Source organism: Caretta caretta, chromosome 15 (genome assembly GCF_965140235.1).
Source record: "Caretta caretta isolate rCarCar2 chromosome 15, rCarCar1.hap1, whole genome shotgun sequence".
In the NCBI taxonomy this organism is placed as follows: Eukaryota; Metazoa; Chordata; order Testudines; family Cheloniidae; genus Caretta; species Caretta caretta.
In genome coordinates this window covers 13,566,580-13,589,347 of record NC_134220.1, presented here as the reverse complement: position 1 = coordinate 13,589,347, position 22,768 = coordinate 13,566,580, and the positions used below count along the sequence as shown (strand labels likewise).

At 42.9% G+C, this 22,768-nt stretch overlaps 1 protein-coding gene across 2 annotated transcripts; it reads left to right on the top strand.

The window, feature by feature from the left end:
• The first annotated feature begins 1,327 nt into the window (after positions 1 to 1,327).
• On the top strand, positions 1,328 to 18,487 carry DDX51 (DEAD-box helicase 51). Of its 2 annotated transcripts, none has more exons than XM_048821740.2 (16): positions 1,328 to 1,431; positions 2,564 to 2,991; positions 3,344 to 3,576; positions 4,266 to 4,416; positions 6,830 to 6,975; positions 7,327 to 7,398; positions 7,606 to 7,712; positions 8,693 to 8,801; positions 9,681 to 9,826; positions 10,716 to 10,914; positions 11,688 to 11,803; positions 11,900 to 12,016; positions 15,620 to 15,721; positions 16,310 to 16,373; positions 17,009 to 17,143; positions 17,868 to 18,487. In XM_048821740.2, the coding sequence occupies exons 1-16, from the start codon at positions 1,409 to 1,411 to the stop codon at positions 17,892 to 17,894; spliced, it is 2,175 nt and encodes a 724-aa protein (XP_048677697.1). In that variant the 5' UTR covers positions 1,328 to 1,408; the 3' UTR covers positions 17,895 to 18,487. The 2 variants fall into 2 exon arrangements, with proteins under 2 accessions (XP_048677697.1, XP_048677695.1); XM_048821738.2 differs by having other exon boundaries at positions 7,324 to 7,398.
• Positions 18,488 to 22,768: the final 4,281 nt, after the last annotated feature.

Below are 22,768 nucleotides of genomic sequence, written 5' to 3'. Positions count from 1 at the left end.
TGTCTCTTTGAACCACTGTGTCCTAGGAACAAGGGTGAGGCAAAATAAGTCATATTAGTTTTCAGTGACTCAAAATGCAAATGATTCAGATTGATGACTGGCACCAGTGGTGGTTAGAATGAGCTCTTACTCTTCCAAACATCATAGGACTGGGCATGTATTTACACAAGACTTGTAAACACATGCACAATCTTATGATGCTTGGAAGAGTAATATTGCTGCCTTTCAAAATTAAGAAAATGAAATGGCTGCCAGCTCCTGGCATTTCTGTGGAGACTGCCTTGCCATCCTTGGGATTTCAGGGGAAGGGAGTCACATCAGAGGATATGTTCAGTTAAGAAATCTGCTTTAAGTGTAGAGCATTCACCAGCGATCAAAATGGATGTAGCACACGTCTTTGTTCCTTTTTAATTCCATATTGTATAGCGCATGAAGGTAAATCTTAAATGCATTGTAATCCAGGTGTCCTTTCAGTGCCCATTTTGTAGGGGCAATGTTCAAATCTGTGTCTAACTCTCTCACCTATGCACACTCTCATTGGCTAGGTAGGTGCACAAGAATGTTCTTTAGCTGGCAGTGGCACATGCCTTGCAAAATTCTACTTGCCTAGTGGCTTGAGCTGGCATAAGAACATAAGCACGGCCATACTGGGTCAGACCAAAGGTCCATCCAGCCCAGTAGCCTGTCTACTGACAGCGGCCAATGCCAGGTGCCCCAGAGGGAGTGAACCTAACAGGTAATGATCAAGTGATCTCTCTCCTGCCATCCATCTCCACCCTCTGACAAACAGAGGCTAGGGACACCAGTCCTAGCATATTTCGCTCGCCCATCGGAAGCCGATACAAAGGACGATCCCTTCTCGGAAGGGTTGCTGAGTAAAGCCTGGTGCGGGCAGGCTCTCCTGGGCAGCCGAGGACTCGGGCAGGGCCCCTGGTGCTACTCGCTGTTGTTGCCGCCCAGCCCCAGACCCCGGCAGATGCTGTGCAGGGGTGACCAGCCTGTGCCTTAGGAGGCTGCCAGCCGAGGTGTGGCTGGGCCAATGGCGAGGAGGGGGCTGTTCAGGGGAGACGCCCTGGCTGGGGCCTGGCCCAGTAACCCGTATGCTCTGTGACAGGCCAGAGCCCGAGGCAGATTAAACAACTGCCCCTGCCAGACGGGGACGAGGGTGGAGCCCGGCCTGGCCACAGCCTGGAGCCAGGCTGAGCTGCCCAAAGGCGCCCGCCGCCTCTTCGCGCCTCCCAGGCTCTAGGGGGCGATGGCGGCCGCCGGGCTCCAGCTGTGCAAATCTCAGTCGCAAACGTGGCTACTGCGCCGGCTGACGTCATCTGAGAGCGCCGGCTGACGTCATCTGAGAGCGCCGGCAGCGGGGAGGTGGGGGTGCAGGATCCGGAGGTCGGGCTGCGGTACCATGGCGCTTTTCCTCATCAACAGGTAAGCGGGAAAGAGAGAGAGCTCGGGTCGGGTTGGGGGGGTCGGGAGACGAACGGAGCCCGCGGGAGGGCGCGGCGCGTGGAGCAGAGCACGAGGAGGCGGCGGCGGCAGACAGGCCCACGTGTGTCGGGGGAGGGGCGGCGCTGCTGGGGCCTGTGGTGGGCGTCCCGCGGGTGTGGCGGAGACAGGCTCCGCCGAGGGCGGGTGTCGGGGGCGTTACTGCCCTGCCAGGCTGGGCAGGGATTCGTAACGCGGCGTTACTCCTGCCGCTCATCCACGTTACGTGAAATCGTATTTCACACTGTGTATGGGGGATCCACCCCATTCCCGACCCAAACACGCAAAGCAGCCCCCCAGAATCACGAGATTGTCTTAAAAATCCTGAGATCGTTTTAAATCATGAGTTCTTGTGGTTTGCTGTCAGGTTTTGGAGCCGTCAGGCTGCACCTGTGTCATGTTTTCAATATTTTCTCTAGGGTCATAAGACTTTGGTTTAAATGCCTGCGTTACCGTGGTTAATACAAGATTACAAAAGGAAGTACTCTTAATTGGCTACAAAGATGTAGACTAGAGCAGTGCTTCTTAATCAGAGGTACATGTACCCCTGGAGGTACACAGGTCTTCCCGGAGGTACATCAACTCATCTAGATATTTACCTGATTTTACAATAGGCTACATTAAAAGCACTAGTGAAGTCAGTAGAAACAAAAATATCATACAATTACTTGTTTGTTCTGCTCTATATACTAAAATGTAAGTACAATATTTATATTCAAATAGATTTATTTTATAATTATATGGTAAAAATGAGAAAGTAAACAATTTTTTGGTAATAGTGTGCTTTGACACTTTTTTGTATTTTTATGTTTGATTTTGCAAGCAAGTAGTTTTTAAGTGAGGTGAAACTTGGGGGGTATGCAAGACAAATCAGACTCCTGAAAGAGGTACAGTAGTCTGGAAAGATTGAGATCCACTGGCCTAGATTATTGTGCCTTCCTATGATATCTAGTTGACTGTGAAACTGAATTTTGTTGCCTTTTCTCTGCCAGTAAAAATGTGAAAAGGGTGGTTACAGCCTTGTTGTAGTGCTTGCTGTGGTATGTTTAAAGTGTTTTCTTTGTGAAACATTCAGATACCTTGGCGGTGAGGAGGATGCTACTGAGGACCGGTCACAGGCCCTGTTAGAACGGCTGCGGGAACAGGCTAGAGCCAGGCAACTGAAAAAGCAGCAGCAGGTGCCTTTGCCTTCTGATGAATTAAAACAAAAGAAAACAGAAAATGAACTCCACCAAAAGCTCAAAAACTCTGGATTTGATTCTGAAAATGAATCACAGAGAGAGGCAAAAAAGAGGAAGAGAGGACACAGTGGTGAGGGTTCCTGTGGAGAAGGGGAAAAGAAGCTGAAGAAGAACCACCAAGTGAGCAGTGATTCTGAGAAGCCTTCAGCAGGGGCAGATTCTGGCCTAGCTGGTGAGGCTGACAATGGCTACATTCCAGCTAAGAAGAAAAAGAAAGAAAATGGGAAAAAATCAAGTCTTCCTCAAAAGAAAATTGAAGCAGGTGAAAGCAAAACTGAAAGTGTAGGATTTAATTCTTAAAATTCAATGTCAAATTATTTTTTATTTTAGAAGAAAGTGCAAAATTCTGACCTTCTGGGTCTGGTTTACAACTGGAACCTGGAAATTGGTGTGTGAGGGTAGGGGGGCATGCACATAAGTATGGAAAGTTAACCACTGATTTAACAGTATCAAAGGGCAGTTAGAGCTACATCAACCTTAGGATTGGAAAGAGAGATGAGAATGTAAGTGGATTTTTAGATCCTGGAAAGCCTAATTAGTAAAAATACTTCCAGTTTTTTAATCTGTCCCTCTGTCTCATTTTTAGCATTTTATTCCTTCTACCAATATTTCAGATCTTGATGAAAACAATAGACAACAGGAAAATAAAAGTAAATTGAAGAGACACCAAGCTGCGAGGAAGAAGGAGAGGGACATTCCAACAGAAATTGAGACAAATGGAGCTGAAGTGAAAGGGAATCAAAGCACAAAGGAGGAAGTGTCGATACCTACTTTGAATGAAAAAGCAACACCGCCACCCTCTAGTTTGTTGGTTCTGGGAGGGTATGACAAAAGAGCAGTGCAGAAGGTAACCAACTGGCCAGGGATTTTGTTCTGATTGTGTTATTTGGGTGAGAGAAGGAGTATTCTAACATGCTTTATAAGTAGCATTGTCAGGCTTTATGGTAGAAGTCATTTAGTTAATACAGAGATTACTAGCCTTTCTAAATAAAATTTTTTTTCCCTATAAACGATAAAGTATATTTTAAACAAGAGTTTTACACAAAAAATAAAATAGTGTTACTGATTATACCATCTGCTTGATAAATTTAAAACAATGGTGACTGTAATCCTGATGTATAATAATACATGGTTGACTGCCCTTTCATTTCAATTTGCTCTTCAAATGTTTTACTGTTTTTCATTTTTTAATGGTATGGTCAGTGTGTCAGGTCCCAATCCTGAAAACTCTTTGTGCAGATACTAAACTTTCAATTGTATAAGTGCAGAGATGCACAGTTTTGGCCTATCTTCAAGCCTGTAACTTGCTGCTTGTGTGTTACTTTGAGAGAATATGTTAACATTTTCTACAGAAAAGTTCATATCCTCTTAAGTCTGAGTGCATAAAATCTTGCCCCAATAATTATTTTAAAAATACTGAATACTAATTAGTTACTGATTGTGTTACACTAACTTTTTCCCCTGGATTAAAGGAACTTCAACTTCAGGCCAATTGCTGAGAATCTGTTTCAGGATTCATTCACTTTTTGTTTCCAGGTTCAGCCCATCCTACCACAGTGGCTTGCTCAACCCAAGCTGGTCCATAAACACATAAAACAGAACCTAGTCCCAATACAGGAGGTTCCAGGAATCCATCCCAAACTGCTAAAGAAGCTGCAAATGAATGGAATAGAGTCTTTTTTCCCAGGTACCTTTAATATTTTGTTTGGTCTCTCTCTCTTTTTTTTTTTTTTTAATCAGCTAACTTCTCCAATATTCAAACCGCTCATGTCATGTGTTTGTGTATGATATAAAGAACTTACTAGAAAATCAGGGCTCTGGGGCATGCTTGAGATAAGTGATTTTTTGGGGGGCGGTGGAAACAAATTCCAAAATTTCCCCAAAGCTGACAAGAATATGATACTTTAGCCAGTGTGGTGTGGATTTGTTAACTTTAAATTAATTTAAACCAATATGTAAAGTGGTTACTTAGGGACCAGTCATCTTCACTACCAGAGCTGGATGGAGAGAAGAATTAGGTACCTATATGACAGGTTTCAGAGTAGCAGCCGTGTTAGTCTGTATCCTCAAAAAGAAAAGGAGGACTTATGGCACCTTAGAGACTAACAAATTTATTTGAGCATAAGCTTTTGTGAGATACAGCTCACTTCATCGGATGCATGTAGTGGAAAATACAGTGGAGAGATTTTATATACACAGAGAACATGAAACAATGGGTGTTACCATACAGACTGTAACAAGAGCGATCAGGTAAGGTGAGCTATTACCAACAGTAGAGCGGGATGGGGGCGGACGACGACGACGACACAGGACTTTTGTAGTGATGATCAATGTGGGCATGTTCTTGTCAACTGCTGGAAATGGCCCACCTTGATTATCACTACAAAAGGTTTCACACACACACACCCCAGCCCTCCCCCCCCCCCTTTGCTGGTAATAGCACACCTCAGTGTCACAGACTGATCCATCTTAGAAAAAAACTTGCTGTTCCATACTTGGACATGAGGTGGAGCTGAGGTATTCCTGTGTATATGTAAAAAGAAAAGGAGTACTTGTGGCACCTTAGAGACTAACCAATTTATTTGAGCATGAGCTTTCGTGAGCTACAGCTCACTTCATCATCTGAAGCTCACGAAAGCTCATGCTCAAATAAATTGGTTAGTCTCTAAGGTGCCACAAGTACTCCTTTTCTTTTTGCGAATACAGACTAACACGGCTGTTCCTCTGAAACCTGTGTATATGTAGAGGTTCTGACATAGGCTAGGTAGGGACAAACCTCTACTGGAAGGTCTTATTGGTAGCATGTATGTTGCACATTGTTGATTTGATTAAGACAAAGGAATGAAAACAAACGTAGAATTATTACAATGGGTTAATGCATTAACCTTTCACTTTTAAAGACTTAACTAATTACATCTGTGATCTGGATTTATCAGGTCTTAGTCTGCATCAGAAGACCATCAAAGGACTGCAGCTCTAGCTCAGACGTTTTCTATTTTAAATTATTTCACTGTTTAATATTTTGCTGTGCTAGAATATATAGCAGAGTGTAATGAGTTGCTGGTATGCTATCCTCAGTTACTCTCCTTATGTCAATCACAGATTCTTATACTTTGAGGTCCAGAAACCCCTGTGTTCAGTTTATCGTATACACTGGCAGGAAATACGTTCAATCATTTACTGCTTGTACTGTCCATGTAAATAGTTTTATACTATTAATCAAGAAAAAGCTAAACCATAATATGCTGTGAGGAAGAGGCTCATAGATGATTTGTTAGTGGATATTTAGTTCAAAGCTGGCTAATAAGCCACAGCTCTCCGAAGGAGAAGGGAGAGAAGTCACAGGTTTCAGTCAAAGCTTTTGTCCTGAATAATTTGCTCTCACTTCATTTGTAACTTCTCCTCAAGGCCCCAGAGCTACAGGAAGCTGGGCACCATCAGCTCCTACTGAAGTTGACATGAGTTGGGAGCATTTAGCCCCTTGCAGGACTAGCTCCAGATGAGAGCAAGAACCATCTTTTTAGGCAGAGAGTACACAGCTGCCCTCAGCCTTGAAGGAACAGACTCTGTGCTGTCTCCCAGTGAAAGGAAGATTTTAAAAAATACTAAATAGTTATATGGTTATTCTTGTTAAACTCCTGCCTAAGATCATTCTGTTCACACTTTCATCACCTTGATACATAGGCAAACAAGAAAAAAATATATAATGAGCTGCAAGGAGGTGCTAAGTTCGGATTTAGGGACAGCTGAATTACTTGTATAGGGAAACCCACATAATCATTGCCTAGATCTAGTCAGGGCTCACTTTCAGAATCAATAAATTGACTTAATCTTTTGTTTATAGCCCGTTAAAAAAGACCCTGATGAAAAGCTGTGAAACAGCTTCCAAAATGAGTTGGGGTTCCCCTTGAGTAGTGAAGAGCTCTTTTGAACTCCAGATCTTCCATATTTGCACCAGAAAACCTAACTTAACAGCAGGGAGAACACAAGGCTTTCCAAGTCACAGAAAGAGATGACATTGTACAGTTTTTAATAGCATTTGACGGATAGACTTTGGCCAGGTTGTTGCTTTTACTGATCCTCATTTTCCTTCTGTTCAGTTCAGGGGGAGGTGATTCCTGCCATTTTGGAGAGTGCATCCAGTGGCTTATTGGTAGGGAGGGGAGGATGCCAGCCCAGCGATATCTGTGTCTCGGCCCCTACAGGCAGTGGTAAAACACTGTCTTTCGTCATCCCTGTGGTACAGGTGAGTTCAGCCAAGGTGTATAGTTGTAACAGAGAGGGCCACAGTTGCCTTTGTTTCTCAGCAGGGCTGTAAAATGGAAGCCTCTTGAGGTAGGTAAGAAAGTCGGGAAGAAACACCAACAAAAGCACTGAGGCTTAGAACTGCAGAGTTGCCTAGATACAATTCCCATTAACTTCAGTGCCCCATCCAGCTTTCGTGGCCAAAGAACATAATGTGAGGAGTTGAGGAAGACCGCGGGGAATAAATGAATTAGTAAATGTTGGGGGATTATGAGGATGCTGCCCACTTGCCCAGACTGGGCACAGAGACCCTACTAGCTTTCAAGTGCTCATATGGCCTTTGTTTTAGCAGGCTCTGTTACAACGAGTGGTTTGCCAGGTCCGAGCTCTGGCAGTTTTGCCCACCAAAGAACTTGCACAGCAGGTAAGAGACTTTTTTTCCTTCCTTTCTCTAAGCTGAATTTAAGTCAAGTGAAAGGCTGGTGCTTTAAACCCACTGCCCGAACACATGTGATTTCTACCATGAGAAGTAGGTTGAAGACTAACTGGGTTTGATGCTGGTGAACATAACAGAAAGCATTGTCATAAACAACTGTCAAAGTAGCAAACAAATCTCATTTCCCCTCTGCAGGTGAGTAAAGTATTCAACATCTACGCTGATGGGACAGGTCTGAAGGTTGTTTTGGTTACTGGGCAGAAATCTTTCAGGAAGGAGCAGGAGACTCTTGTCCAGAGAACGTAGGTTAAATATGCTTTTGGATAATGTTTTACAGCTCAAATGTCTCAACCCCTTATCTCAGTGCATGGAGAGGTTGAAGTGTAGGCTATTGCATCACGTGTTAGGTTGCATCACGTTAGTTTTTCTGAACACTAGGTTCATATACTGGATATTGTTTAAAATCTCTGCTTGCCAGAATGCTAGGAGCAGTGTTTTTCTAAAGTTTTATTAGCTTTAGTAGGATAGAAACATGTTACCTGTGACTTTGAGTATGAACTGCTATTTACGCAATAGTCTGTCCTTGGGATCAGCAACCCCATTCGGGGCTGAGGGAAGAAGTGGCTATGTCTGTCAATTGCACCTTCAGGAATCAAATTGGTCATGAAAGTGGAAGGGTGGAGGATGTCCCTCCTTACTGGGATCCTTAGCACTTCATGCTTTCTGCTCTTGTCTGGTGTTATAAGATCTGTCTCTTTCCGGAGCTGATTGGTTTTTTTAACCACTGCCCCAGGAAATTCTTTTGTTCTCCAGTGGCTGCTTTGTAGGTTTGCTGTTTGTTCGGCCTGGGTTTCAGTTCTGTCCTCTTATTTTATCTTCGCAATTAGGTTCTCCAACACAGACACGCCTGCTTCTAAGAGAACCTGGGATTGGGGCAATGGTGATGGCCTGCAGCCCACATTATAACACTGGCTAAAAAAAGGGTTACACACCAGATAATTTCCAATTATTTAACCATGAAGCATTCTCCAAATCTGTCTGAAGTAAGCTAGTTCTCCATCTCAGCTCTCCAGAGCAAAGCATGGCCTCGAGTATCCTACATACACGTTCTTTAATGTAAATGATATGTTTGACTTCTTATTCCTCAATTAAGTGAAGTGAGAAAGGAAAGCGGAAAAAAAGAAAACCAGATACTGGTTGGTCACAGGAACATGTTATATTGACCTCACTATACTGTGCACAGCAGGAAGCAGCTGGGTGACAGGACATTTTGTCTTTTCAGAGTGATGGGTTACTGCAGTCTGGCTGATATCATTGTGGCCACACCTGGACGACTTGTGGATCATATTGACCAGACTCCAGGGTTCAGCCTGAGACAACTTCGCTTTCTGGTGAGTTAAAACAATCAGATCTACTGAGCTGATTATCACAAGGCTCTTTGTGTCTATAATTCCTACTCTACATCTTTTTGTACTTCTGGTGCATATACACATCTATGTATAGGAATTGCCATGCCATTCAGATTATTGGCCATCTAATCCTAGTATCTGCCTCCAGAAAAGGCATTTTATGTAAACACCTGGAGGGGAAAAAATCTACCAAAAATAAAACTTAAAGGGTCTAACTTCAACAATCAAAACCAAGATTTCACAGTAAATTATCAAATTTATAATAACTCACCAGCATATCGGAGTATGCACTGGGATCACATTTATTTGGTGCCTTATTTATTCAAGGTATCCGAGATCTGATTTCCCTTATGTCATTTAAAGCCACGTGGTGTTTATTAGCCAATGGATTTAAGTTAAACCAAATCTATTTATCATATGGGACTCAAGGTTGCCCTTCGGTTTGGCCACTGAATACAACAAAACAAGATTGGATTTTTTTCTAAAAGATATGATCTAGGAATTATTTTGGAGAAGTTCTTTGTTATACAGGAGGTCAGACTAGATGGTCACAGTGGTTCCTTCTGGCCTTGGAATCTATGTATCAGGTATTTAGATGCCTATGCAAGGACCCAAATTTAGGATTCAGCTCCCATATTAAAACTGTGCTTTTTTTTTTTTTTTAAGCGAAGTAGTTTGGCTGATTAGAAATGTATGCATATACACAAGGGTCGTGTGTGTGCACACTCCTTTCTATCATTTGTTTATCCCAAGCAGAAGTGTCTTCTCCCTGTTATAAAGAGTGGGGTTTAATGTGTGCAGGAGGAAAGCTACAGCACCAAAAGGAGCCTAACAACAAGGGCTGTTTCTGTCTGAGTGCAGATTATAGATGAAGCTGACCGTATGATAGATGACATGCACCAGAACTGGCTGCATCGAGTGGTAAAAGCAGTGTTCCGAGCCGAAGAGGACTCTGGCACCAACATGCTTTTCCAGAGGACAGAACCGGGACCTGTAACGGCAGCCAGGTAACTTGGAAAATGCACTCTGCTGAATCACTACTACAGAGGAGGACTCCAGGTTAAGCCTCTATTCAGTGCTGGTGTTTTGTTGTCTGCTCCATTTGGATGTTGATTTTTGTGTACGCTCCAATACTCATTCAGTTAGAAAACATACTGCTAATCAAGTCTGCTGTTTTTCAGTGGCTTCAAAATGCAGATGGCAAAGAGCTGATGCTAGGAATTGACCCATGCTTTTTAAAGTGAATTTTACCAACTGGATCTATTGATCCTTTCTCCAGCTAGATTAGGGTGGTATTAAAGAAACCAAAAATGTGCAAAACTTTGAGGATCAATCGCTATGTTTTTATAGCTGACTGAGTTGCTCCAGAACTATCACAGCTCCCCTATAAGGAGATTGGCAGAATGTTTGCTGGACCACCCCTGAGCTATTCATCTGTAGTTGCTGTTTCTATGTAGCATCATAGACATGCATGGCCTTTCTCAGAATACATACAGGCAGGTTACCTGCCCAGAACAGGGTTAAGACAGAATAACAGGAGGAGAAAGTTGAGGGAGGGGTTGAGGTAGGGTTAGGACCAAGGCGAAGACACGAAGATTGCCTGTTCACTTGGGAAGCTGGTGTATGCACTGGGGGAAGGATGGGGGGCTTACAGGTTTTTTTTTTAGTTGATATTAACTGCTTTTATGAACTAATTAGAGCACTAGCAGTATAAGCAAGCTTAAAGGGGCAGGGGGTTGCAAAGTGACTTGCAGAAAGTGGATTGGGTCAGGAAGAGAGTTCCAGGAAGAGTTAACGACTCCTCAGATTTTTTAGATGTTGTTAGAGGGGAGGAGTAAAATGTGACATTCCTCCAGTCTGCCGTAATGCTCAATGCCTGCACGCTATCTGTCTCAGCACCTGCTGTCCCCAGATACCACTACAGAAGTTGCTGTTCTCAGCCACACTGACTCGGAACCCAGAGAAACTGCAGCAGCTGGGCTTGTACCAGCCTCGCCTCTTCACATCTGTCTACTCTGAGAAACAAGCCGTCACAGCTGGGACAGAAACAGAACAGGATGCTGAAAAGAAATACTCTCTCCCTGAGGGACTTTCGGTAAGGTGATTTATCCTCTCGCAGCCATGGAAGGTATCTTGCTGGGCAGCTTTCCAACAGGGAAGGAGCGTGAATAGGTTACATCTGAAGAACACATCAGACTCAAAGCAGCTTGATCTGCTTCTGGAAATAGGGTTACATTTTCCCTTAATTTTATCCCATGAATAAAAGCATTTCTTCCCCAGGCAGCCTTGCATTACTGAGGATTAGGAGGAGAAATGGTTAAGAGAACAGATAGGTCCTACATATGTAGCTCTACATATGCATACCTGTTGATGGATCTCCACCTGTTCATCTCAGAACAGGGCTTTTTTACACAGATACTCCTTTAAAAGAGGATGAGAAGCACCATCAGCACTAAGGAGTGCGATAATAAGATAAGAGTAATACATAGCACTTAATCACACTTTCCAGGTGTAGATCACAAAGTATGTAGCAAAGACAAGTATACATCATTATCTTCTTTTAGAGATTGGGAAATTGAGGCACAGTGTTGTTTTTGCCTGACGCTGCACCGTATATCAGTGTCAGAGACAAGACTAGAACACAGGTCTCCTGCCTCAGTCCTGTGTTGTCTTCAACCTTTGGAGAGGTTGAAGTGTTGTCTACCTTCCCTGTATAACTTGTCCCAAAGGAGATGGCACTGTGGGATCAGTTATCTGTAATAGTGAATGTGTTTGTAAGTAAGAAGCTCAGACAAGTAGGTTTGGGGAAAGAGTCCATGTGAAGAGCAACGTTTTTAAAATTTACTGTTTCTTCTCTGTCCCCTACAGCAATATTATGTACCTTGTAACCTGAATTCCAAACCTTTGTTCCTCTTGTATTTCATGCTGAGAATGAAATTTACCCGGGTGCTCTGTTTTACCAACTCCAAGCAGATTTCCCACAGGTGAGTTCATTGATGGGGTACTTACTATGTGTACCTGTATCAGTCAATAGGGTAAATTCATGACTCTGTTTTATCTCCCCACCCACTTCCAAATAGATTGTTCTTACTGATTCGAGCCTTTGGTGGAGTGAATGTAGCTGAGTTCTCTTCCTGGTTGACTCCAAGTGAGAGACAGAGGACCCTGAAGGAATTTGAACAGGGGAAGATACAACTGTGAGTGTCTCAGATGAGTGTGTGTATGTGTGTTTGGGGGGTGGTTTCAGTACTGACCCACGCTACTTCCAGTGTAGAGGTTTCAGAGTAGTAGCCGTGTTAGTCTATATCTGCAAAAAGAAAAGGAGTACTTGTGGCACTTTAGAGACTAACAAAATTATTTGAGCATAAGGTTTTATGAGCTACAGCTCACTTCATCAGATGCATGTAGTGGAAAATACAGTGGGGAGATTTTATATACACAGAGAACATGAAACAATGGGTGTTACCATACAGACTGTAAGAAGAGTGATCAGGAAAGGTGAGCTATTATCAGCAGGAGAGCCAGGGTAGGAGGGGGACCTTTTGTAGTGATAATCAAGGTGGGCCATTTCCAGCAGTTGACAAGAACGTGTGAGGAACAGTGGCGGGGTGGGAGGAATAAACATGGGGAAATAGTTTTACTTTGTGTCATGACACATCCACTCCCAGTCTTCATTCAAGCCTAAGTTAATTGTATCCAGTTTGCAAATTAATTCCAATTCAGCAGTCTCTCATTGGAGTCTGTTTCTGAAGTTTTTTTGTTGAAGAATTGCCACTTTTAGGTCTGTAATCAAGTGACCAAAGAGATTGAAGTGTTCTCCAACTGGTTCTTGAATGTTATAATTCTTGACGTCTGATTTGTGTCCATTTATTCTTTTATGTAGAGACTGTCCAGTTTGGCCAATGTACATGGCAGAGGGGCATTGCTGGCACATATCACATTGTTAGGTGTGCAGGTGAACGAGCCTCTGATAGCGTGGCTGATGTGATTTGGCCCTATGATGGTGTCCCCTGAATAGATATGTGGACACAGTTGGCAACGGGCTTTGTTGCAAGGATTGGTTCCTGGGTTAGTGTTTTTGTTGTGTGATGTGTGGTTGCTGGTGAGTATTTGCTTCAGGTTGGGGGGCTGTCTGTAAACAAGGACTGGCCTGTCTCCCAAGATCTGTGAGAGTGATGGGTCGTCCTTCAGGATAGGTTGTAGATCCTTGATGATGCATTGGAGAGGTTTTAGTTGGGGGCTGAAGGTGACGGCTAGTGGCGTTCTGTTATTTTCTTTGTTGGGCCTGTCCTGTAGTAGGTGATTTCTGGGTACTCTTCTGGCTCTGTCCATCTGTTTCTTCACTTCAGCAGATGGCTATTATAGTTGTAAGAGTGCTTGATAGAGATCTTGTAGATGTTTGTCTCTGTCTGAGGGGTTGGAGCAAATGTGGTTGTATCGTAGAGCTTGGCTGTAGACAATGGATTATGTGGTGTGGTCTGAATGAAAGCTGGAGGCATGTAGGTAAGCATAGCGGTCGGTAGGTTTCCGGTATAGGGTGGTGTTTATGTGACCATCACTTATTAGCACCATAGTGTCCAGGAAGTGGATCTCTTGTGTGGACTGGTCCAGGCTGAGGCTGATGCTGATGGTGGGATGGAAATTGTTGAAATCCTGGTGGAATTCCTCAAGGGCTTCTTTTCCATGGGTCCAGATGATGAAGATGTCATCAATGTAGCACAAGTAGAGTAGGGGCATTAGGGGATGAGAGCTGAAGAAGCGTTGTTCTAAGTCAGCCATAAAAATGTTGGCATACTGTGGGACCATGCGGGTACCCATAGCAGTGCCGCTGATTTGACGGTATACATTATCCCCAAATGTGAAATAGTTATGGGTGAGCACAAAGTCCAGCCACCACGTTTGCCGTGACATTATCAGGGATACAGTTCCTGACGGCTTGTAGTCCATCTTTGTGTGGAATGTTGGTGTCGAGGGCTTCTACATCCATAGTGGCCAGGATGGTGTTTTCAGGAAGATCACCGATGGATTGTAGTTTCCTCAGTGGTGTCTTGAAGATAGCTGGGAGTGTTGGTAGCGTAGGGCCTGAGGAGGGAGCCTACATAGGCAGACAAACTTGCTGTCAGGGTGCCAATGCCTGAGATGATGGGGCTTCCAGGATTTGCAGGTTTATGGATCTTGGGTAGCAGATAGAATACCCCTGGTCAGAGTTCCCCACCCCCTGCTCTCCTGCTGGTAATAGCTCACCTTACCTGATCACTCTTGTTACAGTCTGTATGGTAACACCCATTGTTTCATGTTCTCTGTGTATATAAAATCTTCCCACTGTATTTTCCACTACATGCATCTGATGACGTGAGCTGTATCTCACAAAAGCTCATGCTCAAATAAATTGGTTAGTCTCTAAGGTGCCACAAGTCCTCCTTTTCTTTTTCCAGTGTAGAGAGAGTAGTGAAAACATGTATGTAATAAAACAAACTCATCTGCAAAACTGAACTTGCAAAATCCAACTTGTGAACTGAGTGGGAGGCTTAGGCTATGTAAACACTACAGCGTACGTCGGTATAAGTTATGTCGCTCAGAGATGTGAATAAGCACCCTCCCTGAGCAACGTGAGTTACACTAACAGAAGCCCCAATTTAGACAGCGCTACATTGGCGGGAGAGTTTCTCCCACTGACATAGCTAGCGCCACTCGCAGGAGCTGGAGTAATTAAGTTGACGGAAAAGCCTTCTCCGTCAGTTTAGAGCACTTGCACTAGGAGCATTACAGCAATGCAGCTGCACTGCTGTAAGCTCTGTAATGTAGCCATAGCCTGAGACTCACGTTTTCTGAATTGTGCTGGTGCATTTGTGTGCATTTACTGCAATTTTTTGTACAGTTGAGCTACTTGTGTGTGCAGATAGCCTCTTAGAATCTAGCTGCTAAGTTGCATGGGCATTTGTCATGTGCAATGGCAGTAAATACACAAAGCACACATGTAATTCTGATAATCTGAGCCTTTCTGCTGATCAGGTTTTTATTGGCACATCATAGAAAATGGATGCCGCTTTACTGCGGGGGCTATAATGAACAAAAGTAATGTAATCTAACAGCAAGAACCTGTTAGACTAACTGTCTAGATTTTTGTTCCCAGGTCTGTCACTGATTTGCTGTGACCTGAGGTATATCACTTAATCATGTGCTTCAGTTTCTTTAATACCGATGGGGCACTGAGTACTCACTGCCTGACAAGTGTCCTTGAGAACCTTTCATGAAAGGGGAAACGTATTAAAATACATTTTTTTTTAATACAGACCTCTCTTTGCAGTGGCTGTTTGGCTGTCCTGTCTTGAATGCTTTGAGCATGAACATTTGGGTGCATTTTCAATATGGTTTGTGGGCATTTAGCTCCCAATTACTTTGATAGGAGTCGCCTGGCTAAAAATTCCACATAGCGTGCTGTTAATATCCTCTGTAGCTACCAAACCTGGAAACTCCAGTGGTGTCATGGTTTATGTCTATAGAAAAAAATCCTCCAGAAGTGCTTAGCATATCACTGGAATGGATTTTCCCCACAAGTGTCTAATATGGCTGGTATAGCTAATAAATCTGTGGTGTGATTCGTGGTACTATCTTATGCTCCAAAGACCCAGCCCTCTGTGTTTGTCTGGCTAGCTTGATTAGGGAGATTAGTAACATATTGTGAGCTGCTCCTTATCCAGTTACCAGAATTTGCAGTGTCATTGGGCAATGGCTTTATGCCATGCAAAAGACCTGGAAATGAATGCTACTAGTTTTTTTTTCTTTAAAACTTAAAACAGGTTAATCAGCACAGATGCCACTGCTCGAGGGATTGACATTAAAGGAGTGAAGTGTGTGATAAACTATGATGCCCCTCAGTTCATCAGGACTTATATTCACCGGTGAGTGGCTGAGGAATAAAAAGAAGAAACATGAATTCGGATTATAACCTCTCTCTTTTGGATGTGGCTTTTTAGACGTTAAAGCATTCTTCACGTACACAAAAAATGTATGTGGTGTGAAAAGTTTTTTAATACCATTGCAATAGAGCTGTTCGTTCAATATGAAAGTGGTTGTTCAATCAAAATTAAGCCTGTAGAGTCACTGTAGTGACACAAGGCCAGTCTAAATTAGGGCAGCTTCCTACTATACCAGGCCTAATTTATAGAAAATGTGGGTATTGCCCTGGACGGTCCCAAACACTGATGGCCTGATTTTCAGAAGCGCTGAGGGCCCCAACTCCAGTTGAAATAAGTGAGGACTGGAGGGTCAGCACTTCTGAAGATCAAACCCTGAAATGTTAACCTTTTGTGTTTATGTACAGGAGGCCTTCTTATACTGACGGTACTTATAGAAATAATCTGAATAGTCCTCTTCAGGTTTCAAGAACTCCTGTTGGGGCAAGATGGGAAGGAATGTGCTGCAGCTGAGGGGGGAGCAGATGGACAGTTAAACCAACATTGAGGTTGGCCTCCTTTATCTGATTTCAGAGTTGGAAGAACAGCTCGAGCTGGAAAGGCGGGATTAGCATTCACCATGCTCCTTAAAGTGCAGGTGAGTCAATAGTCATGGCAGCAATTCTGAAGTGAGGCACAGCAGAGTGGTGAGGAGGATGGGGTTAACGTAATTTTCCTCCATCCATTCACGTGCAGTCCAGTTCTGTGTACAGGTACTTTCCCTTCAGTGGTATCTGTACAGCACATTTTTCATAGACACTACTGTAATTACTCTTCACTGGTTGTGAAGATGTCCTGGCGTGGCTGTATTGAGTATGAATTCTTAGTTTTGCATACCGCATTGCATGAAGGGAGGTAGCCACACCGCCCCCCTTCACACACTGAAAGCAGTATGCCTAAGCTTCCAGATCTTGTGCTGAAAATGAACCGTTGATTTCCTGCCAGCATTCCAGGAACTCTGTTGCATTCCAGGCCTCGTGTGTGAATTCTTCAGGAGTTTGGGGAGACTGCAAACCCAGTTTTTAAGCATAAAAGTTAGGTCTTCTCAGAATTGAGCTTATATTTGTTTGTGAAGTTTATTCACTAGTAATTTCCAAACTAGATGGAGCCTCCCAGACTTGCTCAGTTCCCAGGCTCATGGTCTGACAGTGGTGGTGAAAAGATGAAGGGGGCAGCACCCACTTTCCTGAGTCTCCTCCTCCCCCTAATTTTCTGTATCTGTTTGTGATACAGGAGCGGAAGTTTTTGCAGATGCTGTGGGATGCTGGCACCCCAGATCTGGAGAAGCAGCTGGTGAAGAGCAAGTATTTAAAGCCATTGTTGCAGCAATATGAGGAAGCACTGTCCAAGCTCCAGAAAACTGTCAAGGTAACCGCAACAGTGAAGAGCTGCAGTATAAAATTCAGCTGCACAAAAAGCTCATTGTAACCTGCTGCAGACTTGAACGTCAGTTAGTGTTCAGTGTCTTAACCTTGGAGATCTATTGAGATGCTTGAGCCAGTAGAGAACAGAAGGGCCCTGTGTTGAAAGCACAGTAGGCATTACTTATTTTACTGCCTTTCTGCAGATCTGTTGATTTCCTCTAGTGCACTGGGGATTTGAGGGCTGGGAAGAGGAAGACAGAATAACTATGTGCAGAGGCTGAACCTTCTGTCAGATCAGAATTTGAGACACAATTCACCCAACTTGCAAATTGCATAGCTATGTTTTGAACTTTCAAGGAAAAGGGGTTCCATTTGCTGACCCTCCATTAGACAGGAGTTCTTTCATCTGTAAACAGAACATCAGTGTCCTTACCAGCTAAGCGTAAGAGCAGTCACACATGGTAACTGATCTGGGGGGAAGCTCCTGCTCTAGTACTTTGTGGAGAATCCTAAAACTAAAGTCAAGAGATTGGCGACCTGTCCCTGCAAAATAGATGGCTTTGGTGTCCAGCTTCTGGGCTTTAGCAGTGCTGGGGAAGTGGAGAGAAGGGAAAGAAAATGTGTCAAATTCAGCTGCATTTCTGCCTGTTTGATACAGTTTGTGCACAGCTGTGTGACCGTGTGACCCAGGCTCTGAGTATCTGCAGTCACCTTCTTTGTCTTAACAGGATGAACGAGCACAGAAACGAGCATGAGAGAGCCCAGGAGAGAAGACTGATGTATATTTTCCATGACACTGAAATCAAGCCAGGACTTATCACGTTTTTGCTGTTAATGGCAAGTGTCAGGGTAACAGTGCAGCTCCAGAGCCGATGGATTAGCTGCCCAACCTCCTAGTCAAAAGGCTAAATTGTCACCTTGCCAACAGGCATTGTGGACCTCACAGAGTGTGTACAGCCCCCTTCCATTCTGAGGGAACTGGCACCAAAGCTCCGATCTCAGTTTGAACAAATATTCTTTGCAGGGGAACGCTCTCTCCTGTCCTATTGGTATATTGAAAACTACCAACAGTAAATAGAACATCCTACCTTCTTAGAGTGTGCATCTGATGGAGCTTCCAGTTATCAAATTTGATGGGGCCAGGCCCCTCTTGGCTTTGCCTGTGGATCATTTCGACAAAGACAATTGTTCCTTCTCCTTTGCTGCAGACACATGATCTGTATCTGCAAAGTGCATCAAAAGCCGTACCATGTACGTAGCAGACTGCTGTCAATTCAAGAACTGTTCCAGGCTGGGGGTGGAGAAAAAGGATGTCTTAACTTTTGAAATAAAGAGTAACTTTAAAAAATATGGTTTTGTTTTCTTGTAAAGGATGGTTCTGAGTAAGTAAAGGATTTTTTAGAGTGAACTAATAGTTGTTCTGGGTCCCTCATACCAACCTTTATTCCCCCTTTATCAAGTCAGGCCCGTGGTCATAGTTCCTGTTGGAAACACCAGCAGGGTTATCAGTCTAAATTACACCATTAATTATTCTGAAGTTTTACTGTTTACTAGGGCTGTCAATTAATCGCAGTTAACTTACGTGATTAACTCTAAAATTAATTGGGATTAATCACACTGTTAAACAATACAATACCAATTGAAATTTATTAAATATTTTTGGATGTTTTTTCTACATTTTCAAATATATTGATTTCTATTACAACACAGAATAGAAAGTGTACAATGATCACTTTATTTTTATTACAAATATTTGCACTGTAAAAAACAAAACAAATAGTATTTTTCAATTCACCTCATACAAGTACTGTAGTGCAATCTCCTTATGAAAGCTGAACTTACAAATGTAGAACTGTTTTATTTTTGAATGCAGTTTTTTTTATACAATGTAAAACTTTAGAGCCTACAAGTCCACTCAGTCCTACTTCAGCCAATCGCTCAGACAAACAAGTTTGGTTAAAATTTGCAAGAGATAATGCTGCCTGCTTCTTGTTTACAATGTCACCTGAAAATAAGAAGAGACGTTCACATGGCACTTTTGTAGCCAGCGTTGCAAGGTATTTACATGTTAGATATGCTAAACACGATGCGTACGCCCCTTCATGCTTCGGCCACCATTCCAGAGGACATGCTTCCATGCCGATGATGTTCGTTAAAAAAATAATGCATTAATTACATTTGTGACCGAACTCCTTGGGGGAGAATTTTGTCTCCTGTTCTGTTTTACCTGCATTCTGCCATATAGTTCATGTTATAACAATCTTGGATGATGACCCAGCACACGTTCGTTTTAAGAACACTTTCATAGCAGATTTGGCAAAACACAAAGAAGGTACCAATGAGATATTTCTAAAGAGAGCTACAGCACTCAACCCAAGGTTTAAGAATCTGAAGTGCCATCCAAAATCAGAGGAACGAGGTGTGGACCGTGCTTTTAGAAGACTTAAAAGAGCAACACTCAGATACCGAAATTACAGAACGCAAACCACCGAAAAAGAAAATCAACCTTCTGCTAGTGGCATCTGACTCAGATGATGAAAATGAACATACGTCGGTCCACTCTGCTTTGGATCATTATCAAGCAGAACCTGTCGTCAGTATGGACGCTTGTGCTCTGGAATGGTGGTTGAAGCATTAAGGGACATATGAATCTTTAGTGCATATGGCATGTAAATATCTTGCGGCACCAGCTACAACAGTGCCATGTGAACTCCTGTTCTCACTTTCAGGTGACATTGTAAACAAGAAGCGGGCAGCATTATCTCCTGCAAATTGAAACCAAATTTGTTTGTCTGAGCGATTGGCTGAGTGGACTTGCAGGCTCTAAAGTTTTACATTGTTTTATTTTTGAAAGCAGGGGTTTTTTATACATAATTCTACATTTGTAAGTTCAACTTTCATGATAGAGATTGCACTACAGTACTTAAGTGAATTGAAAAATACTATCTTGTTTTTTTTACAGTGCAAATACTTGTAATCAAAAATAAATATAAAGTGAGCACTGTACACTTTCTATTCTGTGTTGTAATTGAAATCAATATATTTGCAAATGTAGAAAACATCCAAAACTATTTAAATAAATGGTATTCTATTATTGTTTAACACTGCAATGAATTTTTTTAATCGCTTGACAGCTCTACTGTCATTATAAAACCACTTGTAACATGAACACACACACACACCATTAATGTGATTGCCCACAAGGGCAGGGCTAGCTCTAAACCTTTTATTGACACATTTCAACTGCCCCATATTATGTTTAGAGTGGCAGAGGTGGGCATGATGCTTTTCAAACAAAAGTTCCTGCTCCTTGAGCTTGCAATTTAAGTTAGACACAGTACAACTGGGGATTTCAAAACTATATTAAATGATCATGTAGCCTTCTGTATGTCAGTTGCGTGAGTTTAGTGTTTGAATTTTTTTTAAAGTTAATATTAAGCTAAGTTTGTGAAAGTAACATCAAGCATTGGTGGGATGGGGGAAGGCAGCCCTGGAAGGCTTCCAGAAAGTGGATTGGGGGCGGGGGGGGCTGTGAAGGAGGCAAGTGAAGGATAGGGCTTTTTGGGGGGTGGTGAAGATGGGTGACTAAATTATCTTGAATTGATTGGGGGGGGGTCTAGTTTTGTAGAAGGAGGGGGGAATACAATACCTTTTATCGCACCTGCATAATGCTAAAGCCATCTTTCATCCTCCATGCTGATACCCACCTTGCCTCACCCCCCTCTCTGCACAGCAGCTATTTCCTATAACGCACTTCCTAAGACCGACTACTGAAGTCACAGTCATGGTAAAGAAAAAGCATGTAGACCTCCAAGTGCTCAGCTGTTCTCTTGTATGAACAGGACCTGGGCACCTATCTCTGCATCCTCCCAATAAGCAGTGTTCTTTGAAATTATAATAAAACAGTTGGCCTTGGTTTAATTTTTTTTTTTTGTAAACAGGCAGTGCTGATGAAACAAGAGCCAAAGTCTCCCACTTTGTTTGCTGTTGCAGGGATGTTGCAATTGTTTGGGCAGAATGCTTTTCCATTTGAAGACTGATCCTGTCACTTTGTGCTTGCAGGTGTTGGCTGTCCTTTCAAATGAGCTGGCACAGCTTTAGCAGAACTTGTTAAGCTAAGAAGAATCAGTAAAGATGGTTCAATTTTAGAGGTAAAATGTCAAGGTATTGTGAGGGGGAGCTTCCACGCCAATTAAAGGAACGTGTGCACCATGCTGGAAACGTACCTTGTTGTACTTGGAAAGCAATAGCATGTGCAGGCACAGGCCCTATGTCATCAACTTCAATTAGAAAAAATCATAATGCTAAAATAAAGATAAAATGGGTGGGGAGGGGAAAGTAATTCAATGAAACAGGCCCCTGTGGAATAAAGCGATGTGATTCCTTACTTAGCTAATGTGCATTGTACTTGAATTAATGAGTTAATCAAGTTCTGCCTAGGGACCCAATTCTGCAATAAACTGCATGCAAGCAGTGGGATTGGAGCTCAAGTCTGTTAAAATGTCAGTGGGCATGACTGGGGTGGGGGAGAGAAAATGTTGTGAAATTCACTTAAATTTTCTACCTCATTGGCCTGCTCAAGGTAGAATCCTCACGATAATTTGTGGTCAGTAGCTTAGATAAACTAACCCAGTTTCCATACATATAAACCAGAATGTTTCCTGACAGGGTTCGGTGCAGGAGTGATTGTTACACTTTTATACCTACTATCTGGCACTTAAAATCTGTAACATAATACAGCTGATTTGTGGATAAAAACCTATATAGAAAAAAGTCATATAGTACCTAGCTCTCACGTAGTGCTTTTCATCCTGTGATCTCAAAGCACATTACAGAGGTCAGTGTCATGTAGTTGTTTTTCAGCATCATTCAGGGTGGGAGATTCCTTCACTAAAGCAGTTAAGCATTTAGACCCCCATCATGCAATGAACTCTGAGTGGGTGGAGGATTCTGGCCCCATGGAACTCAGTGCAGGATTAGAGACTTAGACCTGAATACATTGTGTGTACAGCAGCATGATATAAATTCTCTTGCTATCCATCCAGTGATGATTCAAGCTAGGATCAGTGTTTTAAAAGGTTTTCTCCCATTAAATGAAAACAGGGTGGGCTCATCCCATAAAGCACTAACAGTGCTAGGCACAAGACAATGTGTCAAGGGGTCAAATTTTCAAAACTGCCCTAAGTCCAATTTGCAAATCAGAGCTGACTCTGTATGAGACTTAGGCTCATAAGTCTCTGAATCACTTTTGAAAATAGGATTTAGGCACCTACATCACATAGCTGTCTTTGAGACTGTTGCCCATGGTCCCTGCCATGAACTGCAGACAGTCTCAGTACTGATGGGCTGAGGTCGGAAAGGACCCAGTGCTCATGATAGCTTTACTTCAGTTCTACTGTTTTGTTTATTGAGCTGCTTTAAATTATTCCTCATTATAAATAAGAGGACAAGATGCCTTTCATAAATCCAAGTCAATCTTTATCTACTTTTTGCCTCCCTCATCCCTCAACCTTTGTTCCCGTGGCTAGGAAATTTGCACTGGGGTGTTTCCAGCCTGAATGAGCCCTGCAGTCTCCTGATTGGTCCAAAGTAACTAGCAGCACTGGCTGAGTTGCTTACTAAAGGCTCT

Excerpts from the sequence above, each read along its gene's own strand:
- DDX51 (XM_048821738.2), top strand. The coding sequence starts at position 1,409 with ATGGCGCTTTTCCTCATCAACAG. Across the intron at positions 1,432-2,563 it reads GCGCTTTTCCTCATCAACAG|ATACCTTGGCGGTGAGGAGG; the intron begins GTAAGCGGGAAA and ends TGAAACATTCAG. Across the intron at positions 2,992-3,343 it reads TCAAAAGAAAATTGAAGCAG|ATCTTGATGAAAACAATAGA; the intron begins GTGAAAGCAAAA and ends CCAATATTTCAG.